Source organism: Schistocerca gregaria, chromosome X, assembly GCF_023897955.1.
Source record: "Schistocerca gregaria isolate iqSchGreg1 chromosome X, iqSchGreg1.2, whole genome shotgun sequence".
Taxonomy (NCBI): Eukaryota; Metazoa; Arthropoda; class Insecta; order Orthoptera; family Acrididae; genus Schistocerca; species Schistocerca gregaria.
The window spans coordinates 573,301,972-573,320,879 of NC_064931.1; the positions used below are offsets into that span (position 1 = coordinate 573,301,972).

The following is an 18,908-nucleotide window of genomic DNA, read 5'->3' on the forward strand; positions in this document are numbered from 1 at the left end:
AGGGATTGGACAAAAATACGGAAACACTGTGAGAAGTGCATGCTTGAACATACATGCAGATGCTAGCCCAGTCTACAGGTTTCACTGTTGTATTTGGTCATGAACAGCACCTGTGCAATGTCCCCAATACATTGAAGTGTCAATCATGATCAGAACAGTATTCTGGGTGTTGAAGATGATAGATACCAACAGCTGTAATTTTATTTAGCTACCGTGCCAGCCAGAGTGGCCGTGTGGTTCTAGGCGCTAGTCTGGAACCGCGAGACCGCTACGGTCGCAGGTTTGAATCCTGCTTCAGGCATGGATGTTTGTGATGTCCTTAGGTTAGTTAGGTTTAAGTAGTTCTAAGTTCTAGGGGACTGATGACCTCAGAAGTTGAGTCCCATAGTGCTCAGAGCCATTTAGCTACCAGTTTTGGTGCTGTATCGGCACAATCTTCAGGTTCCTACAGATGGGGCTAGGTAGGTCATCTAATCGTTTAATTGTTTGTGTTATTGTAGGAATCACTATATCCAACTGGTTATTGTGGACTTTTTCTCAGTGGACATGGACGCTTCACACCTCTAAAGAAAATGAGTTGTCATTAAATGTGTGAAAGGTCTATGCCTACTAAGAAGAAGTCTATGGAAACCAACTGGAAATAGTGGTCCCTATAATAGCACAAATGATTAGATGATCTATTTAACTATGCATATAGGGGGCTAAAGATGGTGCCAATGAGGCTGGTAATTAAGTAAAATTATTAAATAAAATTACGGCTGTTGGTATATGTTTTCTTCAAGTCTTCAACCAACCATGGTCCCATTCCATGTAAAGTAGATAAATCATGATGCAGACAAAAGTGAGTGTTCAGCAATCATGACAGAAGAGGATTGTGATGAAAAATAATAGGATGGCAGCTAGAAAAGTCACTGCAGAACTAACTGTTGCAATTGTGGATCCTGTTAGCACCAAAACAAAACAAGGGGAGCTCCCTAAGCAAGGACTTGCGGGGTGAACTGGAGTTCTGGCAACACTCATCAATGATATAAATGCCTGTAACAAGAAAACGTGGTGCCCAAGCTGTAAAACCTGGACTAAGGAGCAATGGAAAAAAGTCATTTGATCAGATGAGTCTTGTTTCACACTGTTTCCAACTTCTGGCCGAGTTTATGTCCCAAGAATGAAACATGGTGGGGGTTTGGTGATAAGTTGGGCAGCCTTGTGGTGGTATTCCATGATCCTCATGGTTTCTCGGCAAGCTTACATACTGCCAAGGATTATGTGACCATTTTGGCTGATTATTTCCCTCCCAGGATACAATGGTTATGTTGTGTTCCAAGGTGACAGGACCGCCTTTTGCACAGTTCACATCATCCAAGATTGGTTTTGTGAGCATGAGGATGAACTGTTGCATCTGCCCTGGCTACCATAGTTACCAGATCTCAATATTAGCCTTTGTGGTCTACTTTGGAGAGAAGTGTGAGAGATCGCTATTCACCTCCATCATCATGTGTCTTGATTCATAATGGCCGCAGGATCAAAATGGTGTCTGTTCTTTGAGATATGTCTGAAAGAACAGACACCAAATATATAATGAAGGAAATGATGGCCAGTGATCCCTTCAGTGCAGATGCTGCACACCAAGCTCAAACTCTTACAGGAATCGGCGAGATTTCGTGGGTAATGAGGTTAATGAGCAGGAGCATCACATTAGCAGTGTGTGGTATAAGTTGAGAATTTGGGTCTGTTGGGAAGTGTGCTAAGGTTGTCTGTGCAGTTTCGGTGACCACAGTGTCCAAATGACATAATGGTGAGCCCATCTGCCTTGTAACCAAGAGGCCGAAGTTTAAATCCCAGTCTTGCACAGATTTTCAACTTACCCCATTGATATAAATCAATGCCCACTGGCACTTTTGAACATCTCTGAAAGAACAAGCACCACGTATATAAGAAGAATGGTATCAGATTCTCTTGAAATCCATAAAGAGCATGCATTTATCCATTCTGAGACAATTGGAAGCTGTTTTGAATGTCAACAATTTTCCTGCACTGTATTAGGCGTGGTAAGGTGTTGTGTTTTTGGTGTTTCCATATTTTTGTTCACCCCCCTGTATGTGTGTGCATTTATCAGGTAGGAGATATCAGAACGTTACTTAAAAGCTTGGAATTGTTTGACAGTAAAACAAAAGGTCTGTTGTTGTAGATAACCCAGGAATCACCAACACAATGATGTACATTATTGTGGGCTGCAGTCTTCTTTTAGGACTGGCAGTAACTACAGCACTAGCTGTTATCTGTTGCAAACGCAGGAATACTGAGCGGAGCAAGAAAGGGTAAGAATGGCATTCATAATATGAAATATGTTGGTGTTTCTTCTCTATCTCTCATTTAATCTTTTCCATTTATAATTGAAAAAATAATTCATTGTAACATTTTCCTTTTAGGTACATAAAAGGAAATACCAAGAGTAAAGCAGGAAAAACAAATATAAAGCCCCCTGACCTATGGATCCACCATGATCAGATGGAACTCAAAGCCCTGGAGAAAACACAGTCGTCACCAGCAACAAATGAGATGACTGCTGCTGTAGCAACTTTGCCCCAAAGTTCACGGGAGTATGAGCCAGAGCAGGAATCAAAGTTCCATCAGCCAAGTACTGCTACAAACTCTCTTGATAAGAGAGCATATGTTGCTCCATATATAGGTATTAATCTCCAATTGAAGTACAGAACTGTCATGTATTTCTTTTTTACTCACAATTGCAGTATGTATGAGATGAGAAATGTGGGTGATACGAGACCATGAGTTCATTAAGATCAGATGACAGGACCTGTGGATGATTAGTGTCATACAGGAAATAGTCTTTGTGGTTACTGATGCAATCTGATGATGTTACTTACAATGAAATCAATCCAAAAGAATGGTTGGCACCACTGAACCAACTTTACTCAAATACAGTTAACATTTTAGCGAAGGTTTAGTGTAACAAAACACACCCTCCACCGCTGACATAAGTCATAGCTGTGAACTGATGTGTATGTGCATGTCAGTAGTATGGAATCACCACAGTAAGGTAGGTCAACATTGATGATTGTATAAAGGACCTATCATGTTCAGACTTGCGCATGATCACACCATGAATGAAGTTACCCAATTTGTTGACATATAAGTGCAGACTGTCCAGTGTGTGTACAGGGACTGGCGTACCACTTGCAGCTGAGTCATGTGCTGTAAGAATAGTGACAGCAAAAAGATTCTAACCAACTAGGACTGGAGATGTGTGTCACGCCTTGTCACTGATAATCGATTTCAAACTCAACAGGAATTGCTGCTGTCTGTGAATGCAGGTCCATCTCAACCAGTTTCTGAGTGAACATTGTGGAGGGAACTGTGAGCAATGGACGTTTGCAATTGAGTACCTTGTGAAGGCCATTTCTCACAGCGGCACATAAAGCAACAGGTCTTCAGTGGACCAAACAACACAAGCTCTATAACAGTTGACTGGAGTTGTGTAATGTGATTTGACAAGTTACGATTTGGCCACTATTCAGATGATGCATGGTATTGAATGAACTGACAGTCTAATGGGGTGTTAATTTAAAGTTTGAGTATAATTGTAGTTGGAAGTGATTTTTGTGAGGTTTTGGGGATGTTTCTCATAGCATGATTTTGGTCCAATCGTGCAGGTTACCATGCACATGAACCTGGATTACTTTCAACATTCCCAGTGATGTTAGTGTTGCCCTTCTTCTGTATCTCCATGGAGAGTATGCTGTGGAAACACCCATCTTCCATGATAACAGCCCCATTCACAGGACTTACCTGCACACATTCCCGGTTTGATGAACACTCATGCACTCTTATCACACCTTGACTGGCCTGCCATATCACCCAGTCTTAATCCCAATGAAACTGTCTGGTACTATTTGGAACAGTGGGTGAAACATAGCAATCAGCATTACCACAATTTTGTAGCTCAATGGCATCTAACCATCAATGGGTGGCTTCATCTGGACATGGCATAGCTGAGAGAACTTGTGGACACTCTTTCTTGCTAAATTTAAGCCGTTATCAAGGTTAGAAGTGATATTACATTATATTTTGTCTAGTGTGCCCATATAGCAAAATCCTGTTAGTTTAATGGCATATAGTTATTCAGTTATATCGAGTTGAATTATAAGGCTTGCTATTTAATTAAAATAAGAAAAAGAATAGTGGTGGGTTACTAAACACAACTCAATGGATGAAATAACTAAGTGATTCCTTATAAATGCATGCTGTATTTAGATGCAGGGTATTCCGACACCCAATAATTCGAGGATTTGTAACCCTCTATCTCAGACTTTCACAAAACTTTGCACATTTGCTTATATTTGTAACATAGGAACTTCAGCAAATTTTTTTTGGTCTCACACTGCAGCTTTATTTTATATTGAATTTTAAATGTGGTGATACTCTGATAACTGGGCTCTGCAAGAATGTCAATGCAAAATGGTATTTATCTACATACGCACCCATAACTCAGGTGTTTATGAAGCTTTTGACTTGGAATTTTTTCAGAGATTAAGTAAGGCATATAGTTAACATATGTCCAGTTATTGAAGCAGTAAAGTTACAAAGAAAATTTAAAAAATCAATGTATTTCAATTTTTGATTTCAAAAAACTTGCGAGGGTGTGGAAAAATGCGTATATCACATTTCTCCAACCTGATGGTAACCTTATTTTGCTCTTAAATAATCCCCTAAATTCTAAGCTTTCCAATAAAATAAAAAATTTTAGTGGGTCTTCTGCTAATTGACGCACACATTGAAATCAAAATACTTTTTGCTGTGATGGAAAGGGGTAATTTCAAGTAAGTTCATCCAGTCACTGTCTCAATGCCTCAGGTGCAAGGGTATCAGATTAGCATATTTGAATATAACTCATTCTAGGCAGGCAAGCTAACTTTAAGTGTGAAAATTTATTTCCTTTGATTTTCCTAATTAAGTAATTAATTTTTGGAAGGTTGTAATGTATATGATTTATATGTTCAGCCAATCACTGCTCATAGTGATAAAAAAGTGTTCTTAGACAGCAGTAGCTTGTTTAAAACCTTTATAGGTATGAAAACAATGCAACAATTGCTGAAATTCAATGTTGAGAATAACTGGAATGCAACAATTAGTCTATTTGGCCTCAGTTGCACTTTGTCGTTCTGTGAGACAGGTCATATCTGTTTGTGGTGTGGCCCTATCATTCCACTTGCATAAAATATGCTTTAAGTGAATTAGTGCTCAGTTAATTGCAGTGGAAAATGTGAATTCATGCACTGTTGGAAAATTACTAAATTACCATGTCATTTGACAACCTCTACCTTAGTAAAAACTGTACAAAAAATAGAAGAGCTGAGTGAAGACCAATGAAATTTGATATTACTGCAATCCAATATAAGATTTCCACAATATTAAGAAAGTGCTACTATATGTGGACATCACAGATACTATTACTTAAAAGTTTTTGGAAGTCATCAAAGAAGTTGTTGTGATCCTTTCAAAAAACACAGGCAAATGGTTAAGAAATCTTTGAAGTCAGTTTGCTTGTCTTTGTCCAAAACATTAAGTGCTAAAAGAGTATATGTAAAACCAGGCCAAAAACTATGCACAACATGTTGTAAGATTTGTGAACAGAAAACTGACATCAGTAATAGAAATGAAAGTGATGCAGTCGACACGGAGGTGACATTTCACAAAACAGTACTAAAAAGTCAAAGTACTGAGGATGCAAAGAAAACTTTACATGATTTGTGGTGCTCTCTATTAAAACTTCACTCCATTCCAAATCACACCAAGGCTTCATATGGCAAAAAGAAGCTAGAAAAAGTGAAGCATGTTTTGGAAAGAAAGTGTGCCAGATGTTAGATTGCAATATTGAAGATTCTGACCATAGAGAAGAAAAATTTGATAATGGAATTGTTAAGAAAGTCAAATATTTTGGTGCCATGATATTGTTAATGAAAGAAAAAGTGTCTAGTGTAAGAGCATCTGAAAAAATTCAAATTTTAACTTTAGCTCCACTCTCTGGGTCAAAAGAAAACGTAATGTCAGAATTCAATGTTAGTGAGTACGTGGTTCGACAAGCAAGAAAACTGAAAACAAAAATGGGTATTTTATCAATTCCTAAACCAAAAAAGAGGCAAGTTACAAACTGTCAGAATTATTAAAACAGAAGTTACAGGGTGTATACAACCTGGGACAACTGGGAGATTCGAGAAAAACCCGGGAATTTTTTCATCTGGGAGAAAACAGGGAAAAACGCAGGAATTTTTTTATCTGGGAGAAACTCAGGAATTTTTTCAACTGGGAGAAAACTGGGAAAAACCCAGGAATTTTTTTGAATTCCAGGAATGTTTCATTGTTTTTGTTTTCTGTTAAAATTTTTGTAATTTGACTGGTAAGAACCGAACTCCAACAAAGGATATTACCGTATCCTGCTACTGCAGAATAATACTCCAACAATAAAACATAAACGAGAGAAAAAAATGAAAATAAACTGCAAAGGAAATGCGCCATATACGGCAACGACACACAGTGCTCATGCAAGTGTCTACCAACAGGAAAATGTATCAAAGGGTTTAGGAAGACTATGCAATGCTTCATAACAACAAATTGCCTCCAATGAGCGTGAAGTTGCAACTGTTTACATTAGATTCGTTTTAGCAGTTACGCGCGGGCTCGTGCGCATGGACAGTTGAGTCATGTTTGAGTAGTAGATTCTCCTGCTTCTGGTTACAGGAATGTGGCTGTTGGCTGTGCAAGCAGCAAGTAGCTAGATGCTACCGGGAAAAGGAGGTGCCAAATTCATATTCTTGAGGAAGAAAAACTTGTTTCACAAAGCGCCTAACATCCAGCGCACGTTGGACTATCGATTATTCTTATGATTTTGAAATGCATCCCATTTGTTTTTTGAACAGTTTTGAACACATTTTAATTTCATTTCTGAATGAATCATAAGTTGATTTTTGAATGCGTAAATAGTGTATGTGATGTCTCTGTCAGGAGAATCCTCATCACATCTAGAAATAAACTTTCTGCAGACAAAAGGGGACGGGCCTATATGAGCTGAGCAGAGTAATGCCAATCTTTGTCTGATTATGTGGTTGATTGGGTTTGTGAATTATCAGCGTTGTTATAATTACTAAAGAAATCCATAGATTCAGACTACCAGAATAGAAATAAACGACTAACAGAAATAACAGGTGAGGAAGATTACATATTATCTTCTCGGTGTATCCAAGAAAATGAAATTTTGGCAGAAAATTTTTGGCCAGATCACTACACTAGTAAGGACCAGTTGTACAGTCCCCAGCTAGCAGTAACTTAAGTTGTATTCTGGAAGTAAGGCGGAAAACGGGTTGTACGAACATGTAACAATGCCTAACTGGAGAATAATCGCGGGATAACTAAACCTGTGATTATGGCAGGATTAGTGAAGTTAAAACATTTTGAGAATGGCAGGAATAGCTACAGAATTGGTGATGACAGGATTGTTTGCTAGAACGAGGAAGGAGAAGAAATGGGGACATCATGTAAATTATGGAAGGATAAGATGATTCCAAATGTATATAAAAGTTTCATAATAATACTTTTCGATCTCATACTTGAAAAAATGGTGCGTATGAATGAAATGTGAAACTATTTCCTAACATAAAGCTTTTTGCTTGTAGTAGGCCTAATAGGCATTTCATATTGGTGCTTCAGGAATTATATTCTGTTGTGTTATAAAAATCACCATTTGTGCCAAAACAGTCTCATTTATTTGATGTGTGTTAGAAAACTGCTGCAATATTAGACAGGCCTATTTTGTTTTATCTAGCAGACAGTGACAAAATAGACATAATCAGATCGAGAAACCACACCTGTCTTGTATATTATTTGTATTAACAGCTTTTTCAGTATTAGGTAACGACATTTTGATTTTTCATGTAGCAAAATATTTGATGAACTTTGACGAGGTAATAGATTCTTTCGCAGAAAGAAAAGCATGCCATGTAAAACTGTAGCAAGATTAGAGAGGAAAAAATGCCAGGAGCTAAGGATTGAAGAATTGTGTACTTTCTTGGTATTCTCTTGTCTTTATTGGTTTTATGTATCCTATATTTAATTTTATGTCACACAAAACAGCAAGTTATTAGCTAATAGGCAATAAAGAGTACAAATTTTCTGAAGAGTTCTTGTCCTCCCAATTACAAAAAATCCCATCCGCTATTAATATCAAGATTTTTTTTAAAGAGGGGCAGGTTGTCAAACCGGGCGACTGGGAGCAGGAGAGGCACCACAGGACATTGCAATTTCCACTGTTCTGGATATAGTTTGATGACATCCATTACAAAATACACGCGTTTCAATTCCACAGTGCGAAATACAGTGATTTCTGATAGAAGAATGCTGTATGAAGAGGTGTGGCACTGCACTTTGGCACACTTACAACCAAGTAACATGTCTTACATTTCCTCGAACACATATGTCTCATGTTTCAGACTTTTCAGAAAGATGTGCAATACAAGATGAACATATTTTTGAAAATTTGATTTTTTTTAGTATTGACCTGGTTAGCAAATATCGTAGATCCGGTGATGATGTGCAGAGCAGTCTGAGCTATAGTCTCCACGTGACCCGTGTTTACATGTAGTGATTTTGCTGTTTCCCCTTCGTTTACTCTCACATCAAATGAAATCTTTTTCTGGAAATGGGAAAGTGACACATTACATTTTTTGTAGTGTTATTTGCAACTTTAATGCTTAAATAATTACATGCCTGTTAAGTATGTGCATCTCTTAACTTATGCAAACAACTCCAAATCAAAAGCTTCATAAACACCTGGGTTATGGGCATTTATGTACATAAGTGCCATTTTTCATTGACATTCTTGCAGAGTCCAGTTATGAGAATATCACTACATTTAAAATTGAATATAAAAAAGTTTTACTCTGATAGGAAAAAGATTTTGCACAAGTTCTTATGTTATAAGTCTAAGCAAATGTGCCAAGATTCATGAAACTCTGACATAATGGGTGACATCACCTGCATGATTTGACATGGAATAACCCTGCACCAACAGTACAGACATAAGAACAAACAAAACTTAATTTAATTTAATTCGGCGACATATGTATAGGAAATATTTTACTTTAAATTAGTGTAATACTGGTGAATCATAAAGTCCACACAGCTTCAGATTCACAATGAGCAAAGATTAGTTTACTGTAAGATTCTGCACTCTGCACTGTAGGAGCATGAGAGTATGAAATGTCAAAAACATTGCACACATTATTCCTAGAAACGCATATGCCGTAAAGGAATATAATTAAGGATAATGTTCAATATTGGAATGGCCTACAGAGAACAATTTAGACATTGTCGCATTAGAGCTCATAACTTTAGATCTTGTAAAGTAGTGTCTTTTTTACAGAGATCATAAACTTATTAAGACAAGCATTACTAACGTTTCTTGACAGATATTTTTACAAATGGATGTTTTATATATCAATATAATTTTAGGACCTTGTCTAGATAATGATAATTTTTAAGGTAAATAAAGTTGTGAGTTAAATTTATTTTTATGTTCAGTTTAGTAGTAATTTGATCTTTGATCCTAGAAAGTTGTGCAGTAGCTACTGGGACCACGATTTCAGCAGTTATGTAGAACACATTGCATACTGCATGAAAGATAAGTAGAAAAGATAAGATACAATATATATACTGAAGTGTAACATTACAAGGAGTGAAACAGAAAAGGTAAATTTACCAGCATTTCCATTTAAATAATCTGAACTGTGTGAAAGAATTGAAGAAAAATTTAAAAGTGTATTGGTTCCCATCTATATGGATCTCAAGGGCAATGCCAAGCTGTGATCAACAACAACATGCAGTTATCAGACCATCACAAATTTCATGCCGTACATTGTCATCATGCATGTATAAATATGAAATCCTTTAAGGTTTTCCAGTGTGAGTCATATTAGATTAATTTTCAGGCCTACGTCGAAGTTTGAGATTTAATTTGGAGAACAGTATTTTAATGGGTGAATGAAAATGTTTGCTAAATCAGTGGCTATTTTTATATTTAATTTTATTTCATCAGCATTAAATATTTTGAGGGGACATTTTCATTACCACGAGCATTTACATTAAATTGTGTTTATATGGTGGCTATTTATGCAGTTTTGTGCTGCTTTAGACCATTGAAGGTAGTGCTGAAGATCAAAACATTTTTGAGAAAGAAATAAAGTGAAAACTGATGGACACAGTTTTATGGGGACTTTAAATAAGGAGTCTGTGAAGTTCAGAACATCGTGAAACCAAACAAAAGGAGGTGGGATGGCTTCAACTAAAGCATAAAGATATGACATTAAATGTAATATACTGTATTTACCTGATTATAAAATGAGGTTTTTTCACTAATTTATCATTAGAAAAATACAGGGTCATCTTACATTAGCAGATTAAAGTACTACCACTGAAATCAACATCTTTAGTTCATGTAATAGATTATTGTAGGGGTTGTCTTACATTTACAGATGAAGCTTTGGTAATTGGCTTCATGTGTAGATTTGTTTTGAAGGATTCGGAAGAGTTGAAGAGGGAACAGTGACACCAGCTTGGCTGACAACTAGTTTAAATGTGGTGAAGGGAGTGGTGAGTGGGCAACAGATTCTGTTGTACTGCCAATCATGTAAATATATGCTGTGTACTTTGGCTTTTTATGAACATCTACCACAGTTAAACTGCAGTTTGCCTTTATCCATTTGTAATGGAAATTGAATTTGCTTTAAAATTTCACAAATACTTCACAATAGTATACATTTCTGTTGGAGACACTAAAAGCTTAGATAGGGGCCACTGGGATACTTACATGTTTCATGCAGCAGTGTTGTCAATGCTCAGTGTGATGTATGATGAGAATGAAAGGGGGTGTGTCAGATACTGGTTCTACATTGTCAGTGAGAGAGCACAGGACAGACGACACGTTCGGAAGCAAGAAGAAATATTGTCACATTTTCATGTCAGAGCAGATATAAAATCCACTATGTATTTGGAAAAAAAAAAAAAAAACAGCTACGTTCTCAGGTTTCACTGTAACCACAACCTCAGTAACCGCAATATGTTTGGAGAAACACACAAATATTTATGACAGCAAAGATTATAAATTTTATTGATGCTCATTTCACTCGCAGCAATCTAAGCTGTGCTAGTGGGGGCTCCACTTTGGAAATCAAAATGTACTAGAAAGATACAGCCAAATATGTGTGACAATCAAGATTATATGTATCATCACTGCTCATATGTAGAAATACATTGCTTCTTTTCTCACCTCTTATTGGTTAGGTGGAACTAATATCCCAGATGAGTATACCAGTGATGATGATGATGATGATGATGATATGATAACAAATAGCAATGCCACAGATGAATAACTTAGTTGGTAAACAAAAAAGGAAGTGAAGGTGAAAATTAATTTAAACCATTTCTTTATATTGATTTTGTTTTTAATTACATTATCATAATGCAGACAATCAATAAATGGTAAAATTTCAGAATAGGTATACTATTTAAGTTTTTTAGGCAGATACTTTATTTTAATAAAACAATTTATGATTTGGATTAGTCAGAAGATGTTAAAAATAAATTTTTTACAAGAAGACTCAATAAAAGATGTCTTATTCTTGGCATCCTTTTATTCTTGGCATCATCTTATATTTGGCATCATCTTATTCTTGGGTAAATGTGGTAATCTCACTAGAAGGAAAGAAGGAAGATGAGCATTTAACATCCTGTTGACATCAAGGTCATCAGAGACAGAATCTCACTAGAAGTTAGATCCAGCTGACTTAACCATATCTATGGGAGTAGAAGTCACAAGGGACCACACTGAAAATCAATCATTACTAGTTCAAATCAGCGTGTGTCAAAGGACATCTCACAGACTAGTTGGAGCCCAGATGCTGAACACACAGCTCATTGTGGCAAACAAAGGTGACTGTTGCAATAGTCGAAAAATTGTGTCAGAAACATGTGGCTCAACTAATCACATTGAGTAGAGCATGCAGTGAAGTGAATGGTACCAAAGGATTAAAACTGTCTTACCACATCAGGACCTGAATACATACCAAGGCCTCTTTGTGCTACTCTGTACCATCTAAAGTTATTCAAGCATCATATGTAACCCAGCTTGAAAATTTTGATGTCGATACATCTCCCTTACATAAGCAAACTCTGCAGTCACACTCTTATATATCTTGGTCATATTTAACTCTCTGAAAGAGGCTTTCAGAGAATGACATGACCGTAGCTGAAGATTTTGTTTCAGGATGAAACTTTCACTTTTCAGCAGTGTATACACTTATGTTATTGAATGTTGCCTGTGGATATAAAGATTTTTATCGCTGTCTTGTAAACATAAAATCTGTAGGGCTCATACTGGAAAAGTGAAAGACAGCATCATTTCACTGTAGGAGGAGATTTCCAACAGTGCATCCAAGTTCTCCCATAAGAAATATCAGCTATGTTGTGTATGAAGAACTGAGACAAATCAACTATTTTTGTGAATAAGTGTGTAAATGTGTGGCATAGCCATGTATAATTTTTTCCCAAATAAATGCCAAGAAATTCTGTAGCATCTAACTGCCCACTACCAGAAAGATGCATGACCCTTGATGTACAACTACCCGACACAACTGATTATGACAGTGTGTTGTTGAATTATTTATACAAATGTAGACATAGAACATAGACATGTCATACTATTAAAAACAACCACTCAGCATATACTTGAGCTGTAGACAGTTACATAATCGTGTAGTCATACTTTGTAACAAGGCTTTCGATTTTCTATTCTTTTTCGAAACACATTGAGTAATTCTTTCAGTTGTGCAGCCCATCTGGGGCCCATTTAGGCTATATTATTGGGAAAAATTGTGTGTGTGTGTGTGTGTGTGTGTGTGTGTGTGTGTGTGTTTGTGTGTGTGTGTGTGTGTGTGTGTGTGTGTGTGTGTGTGTGTAATCACAGCTAAAACAGGAAATTACAGTACAATAATTAAAATTATTTTCATAATGGAAAATGTGAAGTTTCTTCATTTGTTATTTCCTGCATTTTATTTGTAAGTAATATAAGTTGAACATGATGACAACCAGCATATCTCATACTACAGGCTTCATGGTATTACAGAAATATGTTATGTTATTTGAACATTATGTAGCTGTATTTTTGCCTCTGTCACTGCTTTCTGCTTGTTTCATGACCACCAGTTGGACCAAACAGTGATGAAAAAACTTCAACAGCTAGGAGGGTGATCAAACCCAAGCCTATAAATATAACAGCAAGCAGCCAGCCTTCCAGGGAATGTGAGTATAATAAATATTGCAGTAATTTTGTTGGAAAGTTCTGGTAGAATGTAAATACTTTCAGATTAAAGGGGGCCACTCACCAAAAACCGGGGGTTGAGTCATCGGCAGGCACACACAAAAATGAAGAAAACTTGTCAGCTTTTGAAGTAATCCTTTTTCAAGCTAGAGTAAACACAAACGCCTGGACACACAATGCTGCATTTTGGCAGATGGGCTAGCTTGTGGTGTGGGTTCTGTTGGGTGGGATGGATCAGAAGAGAGATAGTCAGGAGGCAGGGAGAGGAGTTGGGGGTGGGTCGCTAGTGGCTTGGTGGGAGGCAGCTGGTCTGCTGGGTAGAAATGCAGGAGGGAGGGGTGGCAGATTTACAGGCTGGGCATGTGATGCACAACTGTTGTAGCTGGTGAGGATTGGCTCACGCTGAATGTGGCATTGGGACATTAATTTGGGAGGGGGTGACGGGATGAAGGTAGAGGAAACTGTTGGACGGAGGATATGGGCAAAGTAGGTTACCAGAGATTGGGACCAGGATAATTATGGGAGCAAAGGATGTGTTGCAAAGATAACATCCGTCTGCATAGTTCAGAGAAGCTGGTGGTGGAGGGAAGGATCCACATGGCTCAGGTTCTGAAGTAGATATTGTCATTGAGTGTGTCATGCTCAGCTGCATGTTGTGCTACTGGGTGGTCAACTTTGTTCGTGGCATCAGTTTAACAGTGCTCATTCATCATGATGTACAGCTTGATGGTAGTCATACTGACTTGAAAAGCTGTGCAGTGTTTGCAGCAGTGCTGGTATCTGATATGGTTGCTTTCACAGGTGTCCTAGACCCTGATGTGGTAGGATAAACCTGTGACAGGACTGGAGTAGGAAGTACTGGGCGGGTGGAGTGGACAGGTCTTTCTCCTTGGTCTTCCACAGGGCTATGATCTTTGTGGCAAGGGATTGGGAGTGGCAGGGCATAGGGATAGACTAGGATGTTGTGCAGATTGGGTGGGTGATGGAACACCACTTTAGGAGGGGTGGAAAGGACCTGGGACAGGATGATAGATAATTAAAGCCCAGACGAGGATATGGATCAGTTGTTCCAGTCGAGAGTGATATTGAATGATGAGGGGAGGCGCTCCTTTGTAGTTGATTCTTGAGGGTCCTGGAAGGATGTGGCATGGAAAATCTGCAGATTAAGTTTTGGGTGTAGGGCCTGTCTGTAAATGGCTCCATGTGAGACTTTTAATTTAGTGGACAAGGGAGTTCTCGTCAGTGCAGCTGCATCATCCACAGGTGGCCAGGCTTTATGGGAGGTTATTTTGGTGTGCAAGGGGTGGCAGCTGTCAGTACAAGTACTGTTGATGGTTAGTGGGTTTAGTGTGGACAGAGGTGTGGATGGAGCATCAGAAATGTGTTCATGTCCAGGAAGGTTGCATGTTACATTAGGGAGGACCAGATGAAATGAATGGGAAGGAAGGTGTTGAGGTTGTGAAGGAATGAGAATAGGGTATCTTGGCCATGAGTCCAGATAATGAAGATATCATAAATGAACCAGTAGCAGACTACTGATTGTGAGTTTGGAAGATAACTCCCATCTGGTTAGTTTAGAGAAGCTGGTGATGAAGGAAAGGACCCACATGGCCCAGGTGGTGAGGCAGCTAGTGAAATTGAGCATACTGTGCTCAGCCCCATGTTGTGTTAATGGGTGGTCAACTTTGTTCTTGGAACTTTTGGGAGGCTAGGAAGGTTTCCTTTAGGTAGCCCATAAACACGTTGGAATATTAGGGTGCCATTCAGGCTCTGATGGTTGTGCCATAGATTTGTTTGTATACCTTCCTTTCAAAGGAAAAGTAGTTGTGTGTTAGGATAAAGTTGGTAAGGTGTATAAGAAATGAGGTAGTGGGTTTGGAGTTTGAAGGATGATGGGAGAGGTACTATTTGATAACGGCAAGGCCATGGGCATGAGGGATGTTACTGTATAGGGAGGTGGCATCAACAGTGACAAGTAGAGATCCAGGATGTAAAAGGGGTGGGGAGGATGTGTAGTCAGTGAAGGAAGTGGTTAGTATCTCTAATGTGGAGGACTAGGTTTTGGGCAGTTGGTTGGAGTTATTGGTCAACAAAAGCAGAAATTATTTCAGTGGGAGCACAATAGTCACCTACAGTGGGCATGCAGAATTGTTGGCTTTGTAGATTTTGGGAAACATTTAAAGGGGGAGTAGGTGTTCTGGTTGTCTACATCTACATCATACTCCTCAAGCCACCTAATGGTGTTTGACAGAGGGTATTTCTGGTGCCATTAACTGATCCCCCAACCCTGTTCCACTTGCAAACGTCGTGTGGGAAGAATGATTGTCGGTAAGCCTCTGTATTGGCTCTAATTTACCGAATTTTTTTGTCATGGTCCAAATGCAAGATGTTTGTGGGAGGAGGCAAAATGTTGTGCTAATCTTACCAGAAAGTGCCCTGTGATGCACAATGCCGCCCTTGTAATGTCTGACAGTGGAGGTTTTTGAACATCTCGGCAACTCTCCCGCACCAGCGAAATGATCCCGTGATGGAACACACCACTCCTCATTTTATCTCCTCTCCCTCTTCTATCAGTCATACTTGGTAAGAAGTCCATAGTGATGAACAGTACCGAAGAATTGGTCAAACAAGTGTGTTAGAAGTCACTTCCCTCATGGATTTGTTACATTTCTTTTAAGATTCTTCGTATGAATCTCTGTCTGTCATCTGCTTTTCTTACTATTTGTTTTGTGTGGTCATTCCACTTAAGATCACTCTGGATAGTTAATCCTAGATATTTTACGGCAGATAATGTTTCCAGCAGTTGCTCATCTATAGTGCAGTTGTACAGGCGTCCCATATATGCACAATACTTTACATTTATTTACATTCAGGGTCAACTACTGGAGCCTGCAGGTCATTTCCATTTTCAAGATGGGCCTTACAACAGGTGAAAGAAATATGAGCTTATTGAGTATTGGACCAAATTTGCAACTGGATTCAAGACTTCCTTTCAGGTAGAACTCAATATGTTTCTTTTAATGAAACAAAATCAATAGAAGCACAGGTAATTAATCCTCTACAGATCATTCTGCAAATCGATAGTGTTTTCTGGCATTACTAATTTGTTATAGATAACCACATCATGTGCGAACAGTCGTAAAGAGCATCTGACACTTTCTACTAGATTGTTTATGTACATTGTAAACAGTAATGATGATATCACACTTCCTTGGGGTACTACAGAAATTACCTGTGCTTCTATTGATTTTGTTTCATTAAAAGCAACATATTGAGTTCTACCTGAAAGGAAGTCTTGAATCCAGTTGCAAATTTGGTCCAATACTCAATAAGCTCATATTTCTTTCACCTGTTGTAAGGCCCATCTTGAAAATGGAAATGACCTGCACTTTTTTTCAGTCGCTAAGTACCCTTTATTCACCCAGCAATCTGCGATAAACTGCTGCTAGAAGCGAAGTGAGTTCTTTTTCATACTCTTTGTAGAATCTTACAGGTATTTCATCGATTCCTAATACCTTTCCACTACTAAGTGATTGTAATTTCTTTTCTGTTCTGTGACCAGTTATCTGAATATCTGCCATCTTGACATATGTATGAAGTAGGGACTGTGTCACAATCTTCCATGGTGAAACAATTTTGGAAGACCAACTTCATTATTCTGATCTTCTCTCCGTTCACTTCCATTTTGGTGCCAGTATGAGCTCTTGAACTGCTTACTGATTTTACATGAGACTAAAACATTTTTTAGGATTTTTATTCAGATCAGTTGACAAACTTACTTTCAAAGTTATTGAATGCTTCTCGCATTGCTATCCTTACGCTCATTTTTGCCTTTTTCAGCTTTTGTTTGTCAGCTAGATTTTGATTTTTCTTGAATCTGAGATAAAGTCCTCTTTGCTTACAGACCATTTTGCTGACATGGCTATTAAACTATGGTGAGTCTTCCCGTTCCTTAAGACCTTGCTCAGAAAGTGTTTGTCTAAGGCATATTGAACAACACTTCTGAATATTTTTTTTTCCATTTGTACTCTGCATCTTCAGACTTGTCACTGAATCTTTGGTGCTGATTACTCAGATACTTCACAACTTGTATCCTGTCACACTTGCTAAACAAAAATATCCTCCCACTTTCTTAACATTCCTATTGAAACCCATAGCCCTAGTTGCCATCATAGTCTTATGTTGACTGATACCTTCTTTTACATTAACTGATTCAGTAAGTTTAGTTTGGTTTGTAGTTAGGAAGTCAAAGATGTTACCTGCACGAGTTGGTTCTCTTATCATCTGCTCAGAGTAATTTTCAGACTAAACATTCAGAATAATGTCACACGAATCGCTGTCTCTGGTCTCAGTTTTGATAGCATGACTGTCCCAATTTTTAACTGGCAAGTTGAGTCACCCTCCGTTACACCAGCATGATCAGGAAAATTATGAACAATATTCTGTAACTTCTCTCAGAACTGCTCTACCACTACAGCTCCTGAACCCAGGTGGTCTATAAATGTATCCAATTACCATTTTTGAATGACCTTTGATGCTAACTTCACACATATTAATACATATTTGGGATCCGTGATAACCTCACTAAATATTATCAAGGTATTTTTTGCAATAAATACACTGCCACCATTGGCAACTAACCTATCCCTATGATAAATATTCCATGTTAACAGAATCTTCCGTCAGTTCTTGGTAGAACAACATTATAATAAATGAAAAGCACCAGTTTGCTTTTGTAGGACAAAAGCAAACTGGTGCTTTTCATTTATTATAAATATTCCAATCTGAACTTACAATTTCATTGTCTTTAACGTACGGTTTCAGCCAACTTTCTGTTCCTAATAATATCTGTGCATTATAACCTTCAGTAAGTGACTAATTCTGGGATATTTCCTTGAATGCTTCTGTAGTTTACTAAAATCATAACAACCTTTTCTATCTCAGATCTGTTATGACAAACATTCTCTGAGAACATTGTGGCTAATTTAATATCTCGTATCATAATTATGTGTGTAAGATAGAAGTCATTTCTAAAAATCATGTCTATAAATTTCATTGTACCTGGCTGCAAACAGCACAAATGAGGCCTGCTTGGGTTCTGAGACCACCCTCGGTACATTTTGGTATATAACTGATTCGGTGAAGGCAGCTAACATCACACACAGGGTGCAGGACAAGCTATTTGTAGCATCATACCCAGGGTCAATCACAGTCCTCTGACCTGGAGCAGAGTGGAAGGTCTAAACTAGTGCCTCAAGACAACTCTGCGATGGTATCAGATATGAATTTCTCAACTTCTTCTATCAGGCTGAAAATGATCAAAACATGCTAGATGCAGAGAAAAACAAATCTCACAGTGCTGTGACAAGTAGCGATGGATAGAAGCCTAACAAGAGAAAAATAAATGAAGGAAATGAAAGCCACCGGTAAGGCCTCCTTCATGTCATGGAAAATACACCCCCCTTCCAACCAAACATACTTGAGTGCACTCTGGCATTATTTCTCGCCCTGCATGCAATTGCCTTGA

The 18,908-nt window shown here is 38.1% G+C and overlaps 1 protein-coding gene across 2 annotated transcripts in view; it reads left to right on the forward strand.

Moving 5' to 3' along the window:
- The window catches only part of LOC126297775 (neogenin), a 218,378-nt gene that overhangs the window by 152,695 nt on the left and 46,775 nt on the right, over positions 1-18,908 (forward strand). For both annotated transcript variants that reach the window (XM_049988952.1, XM_049988953.1), the window contains exons 18-20: positions 2,186-2,315; positions 2,427-2,686; positions 13,267-13,362. In XM_049988952.1, coding sequence (XP_049844909.1) covers positions 2,186-2,315; positions 2,427-2,686; positions 13,267-13,362 — 486 coding nt within the window. The remainder of the gene's footprint in view (positions 1-2,185; positions 2,316-2,426; positions 2,687-13,266; positions 13,363-18,908) is intronic.